The sequence below is a fragment of the Amblyraja radiata genome, unplaced genomic scaffold (genome assembly GCF_010909765.2).
Source record: "Amblyraja radiata isolate CabotCenter1 unplaced genomic scaffold, sAmbRad1.1.pri S87, whole genome shotgun sequence".
In the NCBI taxonomy this organism is placed as follows: domain Eukaryota; kingdom Metazoa; phylum Chordata; class Chondrichthyes; order Rajiformes; family Rajidae; genus Amblyraja; species Amblyraja radiata.
The window spans coordinates 29,401-48,697 of NW_022630170.1; the positions used below are offsets into that span (position 1 = coordinate 29,401).

Below are 19,297 nucleotides of genomic sequence, written 5' to 3' on the forward strand. Positions count from 1 at the left end.
TTCCGGCGGATCCGGTACCTGCAGGTCAACTCACCAGGTGGAAGAGGTCGAGATGGAGAGGAGCTCCCTGCGGAAGGTTCGGGAACACGTAGTTGACGGGCAGGTCCAGCTGGGAATCGCACGGCATCTCGCTGCCAACCTTGCCGATGGAGATAAAGCTGCCCGACTTGGAGTAGAAGGGTTTCACGGAATGGCGGGCGGGAGCGTGTCTGGGAACGCTGGCTGTGGAGTGGAATTGCTCAGGGAGCAGCTGGTAAATGGCCTGTGGGGAGCAGATGGAGACATTATCCCAGAACTGCCCGGAGAGGAGAGAGAACTATCCTGGAAGTGGGTCAGGACAATGTAGCCCAGAGGGAAAGAGGGGGGGTGGAGAGAGGGGGAGGAGAGAGGCAGAGGGGTGTAGGGAGAAAGAGGATGTCTGATGGATGGCCTCGAGAGCTAGACGAGCTCTCGGAGAGCATCGCGCTCAGCTCTCTCTCCTTCTCTCGATAAGCTCTCCTTCTCTCTCTATATCTCGCGCTGATCTTTCTCTCTTTCTCTCTCCTCTCTCTCCCCTCTCTCTATATCCCCCCTCTCTCTCTCTCTCTCTCTCTCTCTCTCTCTCTCTCTCTCTCGCTCTCTCTCTCTCTCTCTCTCTCTCTCTCTCTCTTCTCTCTCTCTCTAGTCTCTCTCTCCTTCCTTTCTTTCTCTCTCCCTCTTTCTCTCCTTTCTTTTTGTTTCCTCTCTCTGGATTTGTTTCTTGTCGTGGGAGAGTTAGTGTGAGAGATAGTAGTGAGAGAGTGATGGTGAGAGAAGGAGTGAGAGATGGAGGAATGAAGTGATAGTGAGAGAGAGAATATGTGGCTGCCCTTGCAGACGGACCCTGGTCCAGACTCACCATGAGTTGCACGGGCTGCATCACCCAGGTGGAGGTATTGAAGGTGAACGTGGCCATTCCTCTCTCGTCCGCAACAACTTGCTGTGCCCCCGGATGTTGGGAATTGAACAAATATATCCGTGCGTTTGCAAACGGGCGGCCGGTGACATATTTCATCTTCACCTGTGGATCAGACGAGAGAAATCTGATGGAGCTTCCGACGAGGAGACGTTACAAGCAGAGTGATGACTGTTGGTGAGTTTCCCCTGTACCTCCCGTGTAGGGGTGTATCTCACCGTGTGTATCACACCCCGTGTGTGTGTGTGTATCACAATGTGTGTGTGTGTGTGACACATTGTGTGTGTGTATCACACTGTGTGTGTGTGTGACACATTGTGTGTGTGTATCACACTGTGTGTGTGTGTGTATCGCACTGTGTGTGTGTGTGTCACATTGTGCGTGTATCACATTGTGTGTGTGTGTATCACACAGTGTGTGTGTGTGTATATCACACTGTGTGTGCGTGTGTATCACACTGTGTGTGTGTGTGTATATCACACTGTGTGTGTGTGTGTGTCACACAGTGTGTGTGTGTGTGTATCACACTGTGTGTGCGTGTGTATCACACTGTGTGTGTGTGTGTATATCACACTATGTGTGTGTGTCACATTGTGTGTGTGTGTGTGTGTATATATCACACTATGTGTGTGTGTGTCATACTGTGTGTGTGTGTGCATATCACACTGTGTGTGTTTGTGTGTGTGTATAGCACACTGTGTATGTGTGTGTGTGTATATGTATCACACTGTGTTTGTGTGTGTGTGTGTGTATATGTATCACACTGTGTTTGTGTGTGTGTCACACTGTGTGTTTGTATCACACTCTGTGTTTGTGTGTGTATCACACTGTGTGTGTTAGTGTGCGTATCACACCATGTCTGTGTGTGTGTGCTTATGAATGTTATGAGTTGAACAGGTACTTTGGATCAGTTTTCACTAAGGAGGACACAAACCAGATGATCTGGGCTGACGGAGGAACTGAAGGAAATTCACATTTGTCAGGATATTGTGTTGGATAGACCGATGGGACTGAAGGCTGATAAATCCTCAGAGCCTGATGGTCTGCATCCCAGGTTACTTAAGGACCTTTTGGAAATAAGAAAGTCTTTCCATATTGTAATGTCTGAGTTGTTTAAGAAAATGTTGCGTCCAGCCTTACTTAATCCAGCTAGACTGCGTATGCAACTCTTTAAAGATAACATTCGATTTTTTAACAATCCTCAAGATGCTTCCAGCTTTATGGAGGCTTATGAGGGTGAAGCTGCCACCGGGAGCTATAGATAGCTGATTAAGTTATATTTGGAGATTTACTGTTCTTATTTTGACAATATATTGTTTTGTAATGATTAAGAATTTAACTGGATGAGTTGTTTTTCTTTTTTTTTAATTTACTTTATAGAATTTTAGTATGATGGTATTAAACAACACCTTTTACCTTCTTTAAAATACTGTTAATTTAATGTAATGGTATTATATATATATATAATTTTTTAAGATTTGCTTTGTTAGTTTTAATATTTTTAAAATTGAAGGAATTCCCCCCCTGTCTTTAAACAAATAAAGTGAACGCAGTTCTTGGTTTTCATATTTTGATCTTGGATAAATAATATGAAGTAGCTCTTGTGTTCCACTGCCAACATGTACTTTTTTTTTTAACCATAACATTAATTTTGTTTTAGCTATTGAGTGGCAAATATGCTTTCTTTTTACGTTGGGTGCTGCTGTTAGGAGAGATGAGGGTAGGTAGGGGATTAGGTGGCGTACTGACTGTCTAGTGGCCAGTTTCAGGCTTTGCATGGGTGGGAGGGGGGAGGGGTCTATTGCTTTTAGCTTAGCTTTTTTCATCTGTGCAGAATCTGAACTACAAAAATGTCTGAAATGTCGTCACTTCTGGCTCCGCCCTAGAATTTTCTTCTTCCAGTATCATGAACTATTAGGCTTTAAGAAATTAACCCTTTACATTCCACATGATTTTTACAAACAATATGGATAAAGTTATTAACTTCCTTTCATGGAATGTGAATGGTTTGAACCATCCTATTAAGAGGAAATACATTTTTAAAGTTCTTCCTAGACTAAATGCTCAGATTATTTTTGTTCAGGAAACTCATGTAAGGCAAGATGACAATCAATGATTTTTCAAGTTTTGGAGAGGACAGCAGTTTCATTCTATATCACAGGCTAAGGTGAAAGGAGTCTCTATTTTATTGACTCCTCAATTCCGTTTGTTCATTATGAAACAATTTCTGATCCATATGGTAGATTTTTGGTGATTATTGGTGTTCTTTATAACCAAAAAGTTGCTATGGTGAATGTTTATGCACCAAATATTGATCACACTGAGTTTTATAAAAACAGTTAATTTCATCCTTTCTTAATTTGAATTAACATTTTTTAATCATTGGTGGAGATTTTAACTGTTGTTTGAACCCCTCGATGAACAGATCTGCATCTGATCATATGCTTCCAAATAAATCAGCTAGTTTTATCAATTCTTTTTTACTTGACTCTGGAATGTTATAAGTATGGAGATTCTTACACCCAAATGACAAAGAGTTTTCTTTTTTCTCTCATGTATATCATAGTTACTCTAGGATTGACTACTTTATAATAGATTCTCGGCTAACTTCATCGGTCACTGCATGTGTGTATGATGCAATTGCTATTTCTGATCACGCACCATTGAAACTATCAATCAAACTACCTGATTCCAAGTTTAGTGCTAAACAATGGCGATTTAATGCTACTTTGCTTCAAGATCTAAATGTTGTTAATTTTATTGAAGATCAGATTGCTTTTTTCTTCTTAACAAATTCTACTGAAGAAATATCCAATGGTGTAGTCTGGGATGCTTTTAAGGCATATATTCATGGACATTTTTATTTCATACTCCACGGGATTAAAAAAACAAATTCAAAATGAATTATGTACATTGGCTGATGAAATTAAAGAAATTGATAAAAAATATTCAAAAGCTCATAGTTTAGAGCTCTATAAAAATAGAGTTGAACTTCAATTGAGATATGATTTGTTATTAGTATCACGGATTGAGAACCAGCTACTTAAAACCAAAAGTCAATTTTATATACATGGCGAAAAATCTGGTAAATTACTCGCTAATTAGTTGAAAGCGGTGTCGGCCAAATGTCAGATTACTAAAGTGAGTAAACGGGATGGTACACTAACTGTGGACCATGATGAAATTAATAAATCCTTTCAGGAATTTTATACCTCTCTATACCAATCAGAATTTCTTACTGATTCCAATTTAATGCATGAGTTTTTAAAGAAACTGAACTTGCCAAATTTAATACATAATGAGCTAGATGAACCCATCACGGAGGAAGAAATACAGAAAGCAATCCTTTCAATGAATTCTGGTAAAGCTCCCGGTTTAGATGGGTTTACAGTAGAATGTTTCAAGCTTTTCTCAAGTTTATTGTCTCCCTGGCTATGCAAGGTTTTTAAAGAAGCCTTTTTAATGAATAGATTACCACAATCCTTTTATGCAGCATCTATTTCTTTAATTCTTAAAGACCCTACTGAAGTGACATCATATACACCTATATCACTGTTAAATGTAGATTCCAAAATTCTTTCCTAAATATTAGCTATGAGATTGGAAAATATTTTACCGCAAATTTCTGAAGATCAGACAGGTTTTATTAAAAATCGTTACTCATACTTTTATGTTAGGAGATTAATGAATATCGTATATACAGCGTCAAATAAAACTCCAGAATGTGTCATTTCACTTGATGCCGAGAAGGCGTTTGATAGTGTATAATGGGAATACTTATTCAATACACTTGAAAAATTTAAGATTGGTCCAATATTTATCTCTTGGATCAAGCTGATATATCATATACCTCAGGCTTCTGTACTTACCAATAATCAGAGATCCCCTTTTATCAGGCTCTTTCTAGGTACTACACAGGGCTGTCCTTTAAGTCCTTTACTGTTTGATATTGATTTGGAACCTTTGGCCTCCGCTGTTAGGGAATCCCCTAATATTTTTGGTATTGTCCGCGGGAATACGACACATAAATTATCTCTTTATGCAGATGATCTGTTATTATTCATTTCTAATCCTGAGAAATCTATTCCGGCAATAGAAATCTATTCAGGCAATAGTAACACTACTTAATCAATTCAGAAGTTTTTCTGGTAATAAACTAAATCTTAGTAAGAGTGAGCTTTTTCCATTAAACAAAATAGTTTCGAATTATGGACAGTTTCCATTTAGATTGACTACCGAACGTTTTACTTATTTAGGTATTAAGATTACCAAGAAACACAAGGATTTATTTAAAGCTAATTTTGCGCCTTTAATTGACCATATCAAACAACAGTTTACTAAATGGTCACCAATGTCCTTATCTTTAATCGGCCGAATCAATGCTATTAAAATGGTTATCTTACCTAAATGTTTGTATTTATTTCAGATGATACCAATTTTTATTGCTAAATCTTTCTTTGATATTATTGACTCCAAAGTTTCTTCACATATATTGCAGAATAAAAATTCCAGACTAAGTAAAAAATACTTACAGAAATCAAAAAAAGACGGTGGTTTGGCACTGCTGAACATTAGATTCTACTTTTGGCCAGTTAATGTTCGTTATTTAACATTTTGGACAAAAGATTTAGAAGATACCCAATGCCCAGGATAGATAAATCTTGAACGTGATTCTATGCAATGGCTATCATTGGCTTCTATTCTAGGGGCCTTGTTACCTTTTACAATTATGAGATTGAATAAATATACGACTAATCCAATAATAAGACATACATTTCGAATATGGTTTCAATTTCGTAAGTTTTTTGGATTGAATGATTTTATCTTATCGAGTCCTATCATATCTAATTTTCTCTTCCAACCTTCTAGTACTGATCAAGCCTTTCTATTATGGAAGAGGAAGGGATTAGTAGCTTTTCGTGATTTGTTTTTGGATGGTTGTTTTATGTCATTTGAACAACTCTCCAATAAATATAATTTACCTAATTCACACTTTTTTAGATATTTACAAATTAGACTATTTTTGAAGGCTACTCTACCCTTTTTTCCATTACCACATCAAACTGAAATTTTGGAAAACATTTTACATTTGAACCCTTATCAGAAAGGCTTAATAACGACTATTTATGAGTTAATTTTGAAATTACAAATAGATACATTTGATAAAATTAAGAATGACTGGGAAAGAGAACTCCAAGTTTCTCTATCTGTAGAGAAATGGGAGAGGATTCTTCAATTAGTTAGTACTTCCTCAATGTGTGCAAGACACACTTTGATACAATTCAAGGTGGTTCACAGAGTTCATATGTCAAAAGATAAGTTTGCTCGTTTTTATGGTCATATAAATCCTACCTGTGACAGATGTAATTCTGAAGTGACTTCACTGACCCATATGTTGTTGTCCTGCCCACTTTTGGAAAAATATTGGAAATACATTTTTGATACAATTTCTGTAGTTTTAGGTATTGATTTACAACCTCATCCTATTACTGCAATTTTGGGGTTACCAATGTTAGATTCTATTCATTTGTCCCGTTCCGCCCATCGGTTGATTGCTTTTACTACGTTCATTGCCAGAAGATCTATTTTAATTAAATGGAAATACTCTAATCCTCCGACCACACTCCATTGCTACTCTGAAACGATATCATGTTTAAATTTAGAAAACATCAGGAGTGACATTGTTGAATCCTTGGTTAAATTTGATAGGACTTGGGGAAGATTTATTCAACATTTTTACATGACATAAATTGTCCTTTCTCCAACCGTTATAATTTTGTTTTAACCTTTATAGGATGGAACGGACTTGACGACAAACAGGGACTTAAATTGTTGAAATTCTTTGCAGCTCAGATTCTGTTTTGCTTTTTTTTCTCTAGTTTAGAGGGGTTTTGTTTTTTCCTTTTTTCTCTTTTTTTTTCTTTTATCTTCTTTTACATATAAGTTTTCTTTTAAACATTTAACTATATTTACATAGAGACCGAGAGGTCTATATTCAATGTGTATTTTGACACTGGACATATTTAGGTTTGTACCTGTTATTAATGTAATCCTGATCCCTATGTATCAATATCATTGTTATCTTTATCATTATTCCTTTTTTTTGTTGTTTTGTTTTTGTTTTTGAAAAAAAAGCTAATAAAAAGATTTTAAAAGAAAGAAAAGGAAGTGAATCTAGAAATCGTAGACCCATTGCTGATAATTTTCCAATGTTCTATAGATTCAGGATAAGTTCCTGTGGATTGGAGGGTAGTTAATGTTATCCCACTCTTTAAGAAAGGCGGCAGAGAGAAAATAAGGTATTATAGACCAGTTAACCTGACATCGGTGGCGGGGAAGATGCTGGAGTCAATCCTAAAAGATGAAATAGCGGCACATTTGGATAGCAGTAACAGGATCGAGTCAGCATGGATTTACGAAGGGGAAACCATGCTTGACCAATCTTCTGGAATTTTTTGAGGATGTAACTCGGAAAATGGACAAGGGAGAGCCAGTGTATGTAGTGTACCTGGACTTTTGTAAAGCATCTGATAAGGTCCCACATTGGAAATTAGTGGGCAAAATTAGGGCACATGGAATTGGGGGTAGAGTGCTGACATGGATATAAAATTGGTTGGCAGACAGGAAACAAAGAGTAGGGATTAACGGGTCCCTTTCAGAATGGCAGGCAGTGACTGGTGGGGTACTGCAAGGCTCGGTGCTGGGACCGCAGCTATTTACCATATACATCAATGATTTACATGGATTCAACATTAGCAGATTTGCAGATGACACAAAGGTGGGTGGCCGTGTGAACTGTGAGGAGGATGCTGTGAGAATGCAGGGTGACTTGGACAGGGTGGGTGAGTGGGCAGATGTATGGCAGATGCAGATTCATGTGGATAAATGTAGGGTTATCCACTTTGGTAGCAAAAACAGGAAGACAGGTTATTATCTAAATAGTGTCAAGTTGGGAAAAGGGGAAGTACAACAGGATCTGGGTGTCCTTGTTCATCAGTCTATGAAAGTAAGCATGCAGGTACAGCAGGCAGTGAAGAAAGTAAATGGCATGTTGGCCTTCATAACACGAAGAGTTAAGTATAGGAGCAAAGAGATCCGTCTGCATTTGTACAGGGCCCTGGTGAGACCACATCTGAAGTATTGGTCTCCAAATTTGAGGAAGTGAGGTAGTGTAGCCGGGTTTCCACAAGGTAAATTACCAGGATGGCGGGACTGTCATATGCTGAGAGAATGGAACGACTGGGCATGTATAATCTGGAATTTAGAAGAATGAGAGGGGATCTTATTGAAACATAAAAGATTATTAAGGGGTTGGACAAGCTAGCGGCAGGAAACACGTTCCCGATGTTGGGGGAGTCCAGAACCAGGGGCCACAGTTAAAGAATAAGGAGTTAGCCATTTAGAACGGAGACGAGGAAACACTTTTTCACCCAGAGAGTTGTGAGTCTGTGGAATTCTCTGCCTCAGAAGGCGGTGGAGGCCGGTTCTCTGGATACTTTCAAGAGAGAGCTAGATGGGGCTCTTAAAGATAGCGGAGTCAGGGGGTATGGGGAGAAGGCAGGAACGGGGTACTGATGTGGTTGGCCAGCCATGATCACAGTGAATGGCAGTGCTGGCTCGAAGGGCCGAATGGCTTACTCCTGCACCTATTGTCTATTGCCTGTGTGTGCAGCATTTGTGTGTATCACATCGCAGGTGCGTGTGCATGTATGTGTGTGTGTGTGGAGTGTCACTCTATACCTCTCCATGTAGGGGTGTACCACATCGTGTGTGCATCACCAAATGTGTGCGTGTGTATCACACTGTGAGTGAGTGCATGTATCACACTGTGTGCGTGTGTGTGTGTGTGTGTGTGTGTGTGTGTGTGTGTGTGTGTGTGTGTGTGTGTGTGTGTGTGTGTGTATGTGTGTGTGTGTGTGTGTGTGTGTGTGTGTGTGTGTGTGTGTGTGTGTGTGTGTGTGTGTACATGTGCGTGTGAGTGTGGGGAGTTTCCCTGTGTAGGGATGTACCAATGTGTGTGTGTGTGTATCACACCGTGTGTGTGTGTGTGTATCACACTATGTATGTGTGTGTGTGTGGGGGGGGGGAAGTTTCCCCCTGGAGGGATGTACCCGTGTATGTGTGTGTGCGTGTGTGTGTGTGTGTGTGTGTGTGTGTGTGTGCGTGTGAGTGTGTGTGTGTGTGTGTGTGTGTGTGTGTGTGTGTGTGTGTGTGTGTGTGTGTGTGTGTGTGTGTGTGTGTGTGTGTGTGGGGGGGGAGGGAGTTTCACCCCCCTGTAGGGGTGTACCACACATGACCACACCGTACCTTTCCTGTGTATGGGATCCCGGTCTTGTAGTAGTCTTCCACCTCCTCAAAACTGATCGTGGTGACCTTTGACGATACCTGGCAGCTGCCCGAACCTTCCCTCGTTATCCCTGTGGATGGTGTCAAACACAGTCACCCAGAGGTGAGGGAGGGAGAGAAAGTGGGATGAAGGAGAGGATGGAGAAGGAGAGCGGATTGAAGGAGAGGATGGAGAGAGGGAGCGAGAAAGAGCCGGATGAAGGAAAAGATGGAGAGAAGGAGCGAGGGAGAGTGGGATGAAGAGAGAGTGCGAGGGAAAGGGGAATTGAGAGAGGGAGAGGGGGATGAAGGAGAGGATAGAGAGAGGGAGCGAGGGAAGGATGAAGAGAGGGAGCGATGGAGTGGGAAATGAAGGAGAAAGGGAGCGAGGGAGTGGGTGATGAAGGAGAGTTCGGCACAGTCTCACCCGTCCCCTCCTCAGCCACTACGAAGTGTGCTTGGATGTTCCCAGAGCGCCGGTTGGCCCTGATCCAGAAGGTGTCCGTGGACAGATCCCTGGAGAAGCAGCCGTCTGTATCCGTCTGAGGGTGTGAGAGGGGAGAGTGAGACCCAGAGGCAAGAGCTGGGCTGGGAACCTTATCCACATCATCCTGTCCCACCCCCACCTCCTCCCTGTATCCGTGTGTGTGCCAGAGTGGGGGAGAGAGGGCAGAGAGAGAGAGAGGAAGAGAAGGAAAGACGGAGTAGGAAAGAGAGGAAGAGAAGGAAAGAGAGAGAGAGAGAGGGAGGATGGCAAATGAAAGAAAGTGCAAGGGAGGAAAGGAAGAGGATGAAAGAGTATGAGAGAAGGAAAGAGGAAAGGGGATGGGAAGAGAAAGCAGAGAAAGTGTGAATGTGTCGTTGAGCCTGGCTCTCTGGTGATCTGGGTTCGATCCTAACACCCACCACTGTCTGTCTGCAGGAAGATTGCACCCTCTTCCTGTGACCGCGTGTGTCTCCTCCGGGTACCACAGTCTCCTGCCCAGTGGGCTCAAGGGTTTAATGGGCCGCTGTGTATCGGTCCCCAGTGTGTGGGTGAGGGGCAGGAGATGGGGAGGTGGGAGAGTTATAAGGGGATGGGATAGTTGCATAAACCACTGGGACATCCATCCCCTTTCCCTTCCCCTCACCCGCTGACCCCAGCCCAGTCACTCCCCTCATGCCCACCTCTCCCACACCCCTCATCCCTGCTTCACTTCCCTGGGCCTTACACCAGATCAGATCCAGGTCAGGGGGTAGTGTCCAACACTCACTCATCCAACTAGTGTCACTGTCATCCTGTTGATTTTCACTGTCTAAATAAATTGGAGGAACAGCACTTCATATTTCGCTTGGGCACCTTACAACCCAGCGGTATCAATATTGATTTCTCCAACTTCATGTAACCCTGGCATCCCCTCTCTATCCTTCCCTCCCCCGCCCTAGTCCTCGTACTTGTTTCACTGTCGTCCTGTTGAGTTTCACTGACTGTACACCTTTTCTTCATTATCGTTGCTTTTTGCCTATCTTCCATTCATTTATCCTAAGCACCAGCTATATCTTTCGTTACCCTTACTTCTGACTCTCAGTCTGAAGGGGCTCAGCCTGAAACTTCACCTATTCCTTTCCTCCAGAGATGCTGGCTGACCTACCGTTACTCCAGCTTTATGTGTCTCTCTTCAGTTGATAACCGCAACTGCAGTTCCTCCCAGCTCACCCACCCTTCCTCTCTTTCACTCTCATTCCTTGGTGTCACCTTCAAACTAACTAACCAACCTGTCTATGTTTAAGAAGGAACTACAGATGCTGGAAGAATCAAAGGTAGACAACAATGCTGGAGAGACCCAGCGGGTGAGGGAGCATCTATGGAGAGAAGGAATAGGCGACGTTTTGTTCGAGACCCTTCTTCAGACAGAGGAATCATGAGAGGAATTGGTTAAACAACATTTGGAATATTACATGCAGTTCTGTTTGAAGATAGATACAAAAAGCTGGAGTAACTCAGCGGGTCAGGCAGCATCTCAAGGGTTAAAGAACAGGCAACATTTTGTGTCGAGACCCTTAATCAATCTGAGATGACAAAGGGTCAGTCTAATGAAGGGTCTTGACCTGAACCATCTAGAGCTTTTCTCTCCAGAGATGTTGCCTGACCCGCTGAGTTACTCCAACGGTTTCTGTCTATCTTCGGTGTAAACCAGCATCTGCAGTTCCTTCTTACACATGTACTTCTGGGCGCCCCATTACAGGAAAGATGAGGAAGTTTTGTGGAGAGTGCAGGGGAAGTTTACCGGAATGATGCCTGGATTAGGGCGCATTAATTGCAGGGGGAGGTTGGACTGCCTTTATAGTCAGAGTCATACAACATGGAAATAAGTCCTTCAGTCCAATTTGCCCATGCTGACCAAGATGCTCCGTCTCCACTAGTACTGCCCACCTGCATTTGGCTCATATTCCTCTAAACCATTCCTGCCCATGTAACTGTCCAAATGTCTTTTGAAAGAGGGGCATGGTGGCACAGTTGTAGAGTTGCTGCCTTACAGCGGCAGAGACCCAGGTTTGATCCTGACTACAAATGCTGTTTGTATGTTGTTACTGTGACTGTGTGGTATTTTTCCGGATGATCTGGTTTTCTCCCCACATTCCTAAGATGTACAGCTTGTAGTTTAATTGGCTTAATGTATATTGTGCATATTGTTGAGGATAGTGCTATTGTACACGGTGATCGCTAGTAGGCTCAGATTCAGTTGGCCAAAACGTCTGTTTCCATAATGCATCTCCAAAGTAAAGCAGTTCATTCCATATACCCACCACCCTCTGTTTGAATAAGGTACCCCTCAGTTTCCTATTCAATCTTTTCTCATCTCACCTTAAACCTTTGTTCTCTGGTTCTTGATTCTCCTACTCTGGGTAAAAGACTAGGCACCTCATATTCTTTTACACTTCACCCCTTAGCCTCCTGCGCTCCAAGGAATAAAGTCCTAGCCTGCCCAAACCCTCCCGATAGGTCAGGCCATTAATTCCTGCAACCTCCTGGTAAATCTTCTTTGCATTATTTGCAGCTTAACAACATCTTTCCTGTTACAGGGTGACCAACAATGAACACAATACTTCTCATGCGATCTCACCAATGTTTTCTACAACTGTAACATAGCATCCCAACTTCTATACTCAGCACCCTGAGTAATGAAGGCCTATGACCAAGCCTTCTTGACAACCTATCTACTTGTGACACAATTTCAAGGAACAATGTACCTGTACTCCTAGACCCCTCTGGTCTACAACACTCACCAGGGCCCTGTCATTCACTGTGTAGATCCTGGCCTGGTTTGACTTCCCAAAATGCACCACTTGCACCTATCTGTATTAAACTCCATCAACCATTCCTCAGCCCACTTGTTCAACTTATTAAGATCCCACTGTAATTTTTGATAACCATCTTCCCTATCTCCGATGCCACCCACTTTATTTTCATCTGCAAACATACTAACCATTCTCGAACATTCTCATCCAAACCACAAACAGCAATGGGCCCAGATCCGATCCCTGAGGCACACCACTGGCTCCAGTCCGAAAAACAACCTTCCATCACCTTTTGCTTCCTTCCATGAAACCAATTCCATATCCAGCTCTCCCTGGATCCCATGCGATCTATTCTTCCAGAATAGTCTACCAAGTGGAAACTTATCAAATGACTTGCTGAGGTCCATATAGACAATGTCTATGGCTTTGCCCTCATCAACCTTTTTCATTGCCTCTTCAATAAACTCAATGAGATTCGTAAGACACGATCTTCCACGTACAAAACCATGCTAACTATTTCTCAGCAGACCCAATCTATCTAAAATGCATGTATATCTTATCCCTCAGAATCTTCTCCAGTAATTTGTCACTCTCCATCCTTCCAGCATCTCAGTATGATTTGACTGGACAGTACACAAACAAAACATGGTACATGTGACAATAATAAACCAATACCAGGTACTGACCTTGCCCGTCACGATGTGACAGTTACTCTGAGAACGGTGGAAGTGAACTGGTTGCAGGCAAACAGTGCCGTTAACATCTCCCCGCATGGGTTTACCATAGGTGTATCTGCAACCCATTCACAGCACCGATCATTGACAGAGATCCTCTACCCCGTCCCTGTCACACACTCCCGGCATCAGACAGGAGAGAAGCTCCCTCTACCCTGTCCCATCACACAGACAGACTGGAGGATCTGTTCTGATGGCAGAGGATTTGAAGCAGAATTTCAGAAGGAGAAGTTGGGAGGTCATGTTGCAGTTGTATAAGACAACATTCAAAATATTGCTTAAGAAGAAACTGCAAATACTTAAAAATTGAAGGTAGACAAAAATGCTGGAGAAACCCAGCGGGTGAGGCAGCATCTATGGACCGAAACCCTTCTTCAGAATATTTTGTTCAGTTCTGGGCACCATGCTATAGGAAAGGTATTGTCAAGCTTGAAAGGGTTCAGAAAAGATTTATGAGGATGTTGCCAGGACTAGAAGGTGTGAGCTATAGGGAGAGGTTGAGTAGGCTGTGTCTCTATTCCATGGGTAAGGGGTGATCTCATAGAGGTGTATAAGATTATGAGATGAATAGATCGGGTAGATGCACAGAGTCTTTTGCCTAGAGTAGGTGAATTGAGGACCAGAGGACATAGGTTCAAGGTGAAGGGGAAAAGATTTTATAGGAATCCGAGGGGTAACTTTTTTACACAAAGGGTGGTGGGTGTATGGAACAAGCTGTCAGAGGAGGTAGTTGAGGCTGGGACTATCCCATCTTTTAAGAGACAGTTAGACAGATGCATGGATAGGACTGGTTTGGCGGGATATGGACCAAGTGCAGGCAAGTGGGATTAGCGTAGCTGGGACATTGTTGGCCGGTGTGGGTGAGTTGGGCCAAAGGACCTGTTTCCACACTGTATCATTTTTTGACTCCATGAGTCATTATGGAGGGGGAACAAAGGCAGCGAGAATTTGGAGCTCGGATTATCACCAGACTTCAGAGGCTTTCTTTTAAAAAAGATTTCTTCAATTTGTGAGGAATTTGACTGTGTCTCTTTGAGAGTTGTAGGAACGGCAATAACTGACAGATTGCCAAGAACACTTGGAAACAGAGGAGCTGAGATTTGGATTGATTTATATTGTGGCTGTTTACATCGAATACCTCCCTCCCATGCCGATTTAACTCGTCCAGGTAGCTGGTAAAGAGGGGGACTGTTTTTTTTGGTTGCCAGACAAGCTGAAGTGGTTCAAATGGACCTGGGGTCAAAGCCCTTAGAGTTGCAACTTCGACGGGGAAGATCGACTCGTACATTCCTTGTTTAGTCTTTGTTGCTTTTCTGGCACTTGTGGCGCCACCCGTTGGTTAGGCCACTCACTATGCGAACCCTCGGTAGTAGGGAGTAGGGTCATGTACGTGTCTGGGTAATGGCGGGAAGGCGGGGTTTAGGGGTGTGCCCTAGTATAAGTAATGAGCCCCGGGTCAGCCTTCCCCCATTCGCGTGTATGTTGTTCTCTTTAATTCATCAATAAAGATCACGTTGATTCACCACGCGTGGCTTGCTTATTCGCCCGCCATACTCTTCTTAATTAGATTGTTCATTATATGTTGGAATGCACTGTTTACAGCAGCAACAGCAGTAATATTTTAATCCATTAAGTACCTATAACCTTTGTCGTGCCATTCCTCAAAGATGGCAACCACACAGAGCTACGCAGCTACTGAGCCTTGACCCTTGTTTGAGTTGATGAAGCGAAAAATGGGGTTAAAACGAAGATACAAAATAATCTGACTTTTGCCTTGAAAGACAGTGGGAAGTCTGTTTTCATGTTAAACGCAGCAGCTCAGGGAAACTCTGCTAGCCCATCCGAGGCTGCATCCCCACCCGCACATCTTGTACCTACGGTGATGGATGTTGGTGAAGTACGGTGGGAGGAGGGCAAGGGGGAGGGATGGCAGAAGCAGATGGGGAAGAAGGCGAAGAAGAAGAACAAACACCTCCGGGCGAGTCCCCACAGCAGACGAGCCCACGCTCACCCCTGAGCCTACCCAAAGGGTGACTGTTGACCCCGGAGTCAAAAAGCAGGCTGGGAAGGTTCAAAAGATATCCGGGGAGGTCCAGCAGGGAGCTGGGGGGTTCCAGCAGGGAGCTGGAGAGGTTCCAGCAGGGAGTCAGGAAGGTCCAGCAGGGAGCCGGTGAGGTCCAGCAGGGAGCTGGAGAGGCTGAACAAGGAGCTGGAGAACAGGAAGCTGGTGGTGTGGAGGCGGAGGACTCTTCCTTTATTGAGGTCACCGTACTGCCGCACATCAGTGGGCCGAAGAAAAGACGCGAATCCTCTGCAGGAGAGATCGGCCCGGAGGCCAAGGTCCAGGGGCAACCTGAGTGGTGACCTTCAACCTCTGTCAATGCTGGGGATTCAGGACGTGTGTACTCTGGGCTGCAGGAAGTTCTCTCAGTTCAGTGGCCTTCCGAGGGAGTCATCTCACCAACTGTTGGGGTTGGTTCCCCTGGGAATGTGTCCCCTGGGTCGGAGAACGAGCAGAGACAACCCGAAGGGGGAGACTGGAGAGCAGGGTCAGGTTCCCAGCCTGTGCTTCTGATCAGGGCTGCAGGTGTAGTTGAGGGGTGTGCTGCCCCACCGATTGAGGGAGTAGGGGAGACTCCAGAAACAGCGGCTCCTTCAGTGGTCCATAGTGAGGTTACCTCCCTGGAGGCAGAGGCTGTCTGGGTGATGCTGATGGAACGGGTACCCTGGGTGCGGAGGTGGATGGGGCTGTTTCGGGTAGTGTCCCTCAATCGGATACCGAGCGTGCCTGCGCACCGCGGGCCCGGGGGCGACGTCACCTGGTTTTTCTGTCCCAAACCCAGTTGTAGTGGGCAGTGAGAGAGAGCAGGAGCATGGCCATTCACTGGCCAGCTCATCACTGTCAGAGGTTCCGAAACCCTCCCTCAACACTGATCTTGGGGGTTGAATTGTGTCGGAGGAGGGTGCGTGTAATGCAGTCAATTTGCGCACTGGAGCCGAGCTAGCTGGCAGCCAGCTGCAGCCCTCCGAACTCAGACAAAGACCTTGAATGCAGTGAGGGAGATGATGTTAGTTCTGTCGACAGTGAGTTGGCAGAATGCCCGGCTTCCAGCTCCGTGTCTCGAATGGCCGAAATCTGTGAGTTTCGGGAGTTTCTGCGAGACTCCAAGGGCAGTAAGAATAAAGTCTAGTTAGCTGCCAACCGGTGGTCGGACCTGCCGGGACTTATCCATCGCTTGATATTATCCTTCATAATAAGAGGGGCAGTATCCTCAGGGGTAAACGGTGCCAGTTCCATGATCTTTTGAAGCTCCTAAGAGAGGGGCAGAGGGCAAGATTTGGCTCCACTCCCGTGAAGAGTGCTAGTAAAAAAAGCTAGGGTGTTTTCAACATGAAGATTACAGTAGCCAGTCTAAACATTAATGACGGTAGGGGGGATCTCCGTAGATTTCACCACCCATCAGTCCTTAGAGAGGGGGAGTACACAGTGAGCTTTCTGCAAGAAACGCATACTGTTGCCAAAGATGAACCATCCTGGCTCCTGGAGTGGGAAGGGCGGGGGGTCTACATGAGACATCTCAACACTAATTTGAGGTGGGTGGCCTTCCTGTTGGCCCCGACTTTCCAGCCGGAGATCCTGAAGCTGCAGTAAATTGTGCCGGGCCGTTGGTTGTATCTCGCTGTGTGCCTGGATGGCGTGCCGTTATATTTTATTAATGCAGGCGTACTTACTTCAGGTGCTAACTGCTCTGCTGAGCACTATTGATTGTGGGGAGTGTGTCCTCTTTCTTGGGGGGATTTCAATTATACCATTGAGGTGAGATATTGTTCTGGTACTCAGCGTGCCCCAGCAACAGCGAGGAAGTTGAGAGAGTTAATTGATTCCTTTGAGTTGGTTGCTGCTTGACGGTATCTCCACCCTGATCCCAACGCTTTCTCGTGGAGGCCAGAGGGGGATGGTTCCCGTATCGACCACATGAATATCTCCAGAGCGTATGTCTCTCGTGTCTTGGTGGCCTCTATGTGACCGGTGCCATGCTCGGACCACAGCCTAGTGCAAGTGGACTTTATCCCAGCACGCACATGGGCAGGGTCTGCATTCTGGCACTTTAATAACTGACTGCTGGAGGATCGCCGGTCCCAGGATTCATTCAGACAGTTTTGGGAGCAGTGGAGAGAGAGGCAGAGGGGCTTCACTTCCCTTAGGCAGTGGTGGAATGTGGGAAAGGTGTTCATCTGTCTCTTTTAGACAATAGACAATAGGTGCAGGAGTAGGCCATTAGGCCCTTCGAGCCAGCACCGCCATTCAATGTGATCATGGCTGATCATCCCCAATCAGTACCCCGTTCCTGCCTTCTCCCCATATCCCCTGACTCTGCTATTTTCAAGAGCCCTATCTAGCTCTCTCTTGAAAGCATCCAGAGAACCCACCTCCACTGCCCTCTGAGGCAGAGAATTCCACAGACTTGCCACTCTCAGTGAGAAAAAGTGTTTCCTCGTCTCCGTTCTAAATGGCTTACTCCTTATTCTTAAACTGTAGCTCCTGGTGTTGTCAGGAATCTACGAGGGGGTCGACCAGGGGGCGGGACGTTGAGGTTGAACGACTCGAGAGAGAGTTATTCAAAGCGGAGTCTGGATTGGGTCGGATCGGTGAAGACTCCTGTGAGTGGGGAGTTTATTAGGAGAGGAAGGAAGTGCTGAGGGACCTGCAGCTTGAGCGGTCCCGAGGCGCTTACATGAGCTTGCAAGTCCAGAGGTTGCACAATCTGGTCCGCGCTTCACCTTTCATTTTCTCTCTAGAGAAAGGGCGTTGAGGTGCTTGCGGATGATGGCTGCTCTGTCACTGATCCAGTGAGAAGTGCTTTAGTTTGGTCCTTTTACGGGACTCTGTTCTCTGCAGATGGTTTTGGCGGAGAGGCTCAGCGGGTCCTGTGGGCGGGTCTACCGACTGTAGATAGAGAGGAGGTTGAACTCTGTGATGACCCGTTATCATTGGAGGAGTTGACTGGTGCCCTGTACCAGCTCAGGAGGGGAAAGCCCAGGGATAGATGGGCTGACTGTAGAGTTTGTTCGAGCATTCTGGGATGTCCTATGGGGAGATTACACAAAGGCCCTGGTGGAGAGCCTGGTGACCGGGGAGATGCCCCTCTCGTGGCGTAGGGCAGCCATTGTCCTGCTGCCCAAGAAGAGCGATCTCCGCCTGTTGAAGAACTGCCGCCCAGTCTCTCCTCTGTACAGAGTATATAGTTGTTGCACGGGTCATGGCAAATCGCCTGGGTTCCGTGTTGTCCCAACTGATCCACCCGGACCAGTCCTACACAATCCCTGTCCAATCCATTCAAGATAACATCCACCTGGTAAGAGTCCTGATCCATCTATCCCAGGCAGCTTTTCTGTCCCTTGATCAGGAGAAGGCATTTTGACAGGGTAGGTCATGACTGCATTCTCAGGATGCTGCAGTTGTTTGGATTTGGACCACATGTTGTGGCCTGGCTCCGGCTTTTGTACGCCGCAGCGGAGTGTCTCGGAAAGGTGAACGGTTCGTTGTTGGCACCCTTTCATTTTGGGAGTGGGGTACGCCAGCGGTGTTCCATGTCTGGTCAGTTGTACGCGGTCTGTGTGCAGTCGTTCCTGTGTCTTCTTTAGAGGCGGTAGACAGGCCTGGCTCTCACAGGGCCAGGGGGTGGAGATGGTTCTCTCGGCCTAGGCATTCACTTACATTCACTGACCCTGTTGATTTGAGAATGATGTGTGATTGGCAGCAGGTTTTCTCAGCCGCATCCTGCGCTAGGATCAACTGGAGAAAGTGTTCCGGACTTTTAGTGGGTCAGTGGCAGGTGGGCTCACTGCTGGAGGAGATGACATCTTATGCGTGGAGCACCATGCACCGCCCCTATCTGGGAGTCTACCTGAGTCCCACTGAGGATGCTTGGCAGGCGAGCTGGCAGGAGCTGGAGACGAAAGTCATCGGCCGGCTGGGGCGCTGGTCAGGCTTTCTCATTGTGTTTGTGCATGGTGGCCTCCA

The 19,297-nt window shown here is 45.2% G+C and overlaps 1 protein-coding gene across 1 annotated transcript in view; it reads right to left on the reverse strand.

Moving 5' to 3' along the window:
* Positions 1-19,297, reverse strand: part of LOC116969565 (alpha-1-inhibitor 3-like) — a 56,750-nt gene that overhangs the window by 23,000 nt on the left and 14,453 nt on the right. The window contains exons 7-11 of the mRNA XM_033016404.1: positions 13,225-13,330; positions 9,687-9,801; positions 9,242-9,351; positions 878-1,039; positions 35-262 (exon numbers count right to left, since the gene is read on the reverse strand). Coding sequence (XP_032872295.1) covers positions 35-262; positions 878-1,039; positions 9,242-9,351; positions 9,687-9,801; positions 13,225-13,330 — 721 coding nt within the window. The remainder of the gene's footprint in view (positions 1-34; positions 263-877; positions 1,040-9,241; positions 9,352-9,686; positions 9,802-13,224; positions 13,331-19,297) is intronic.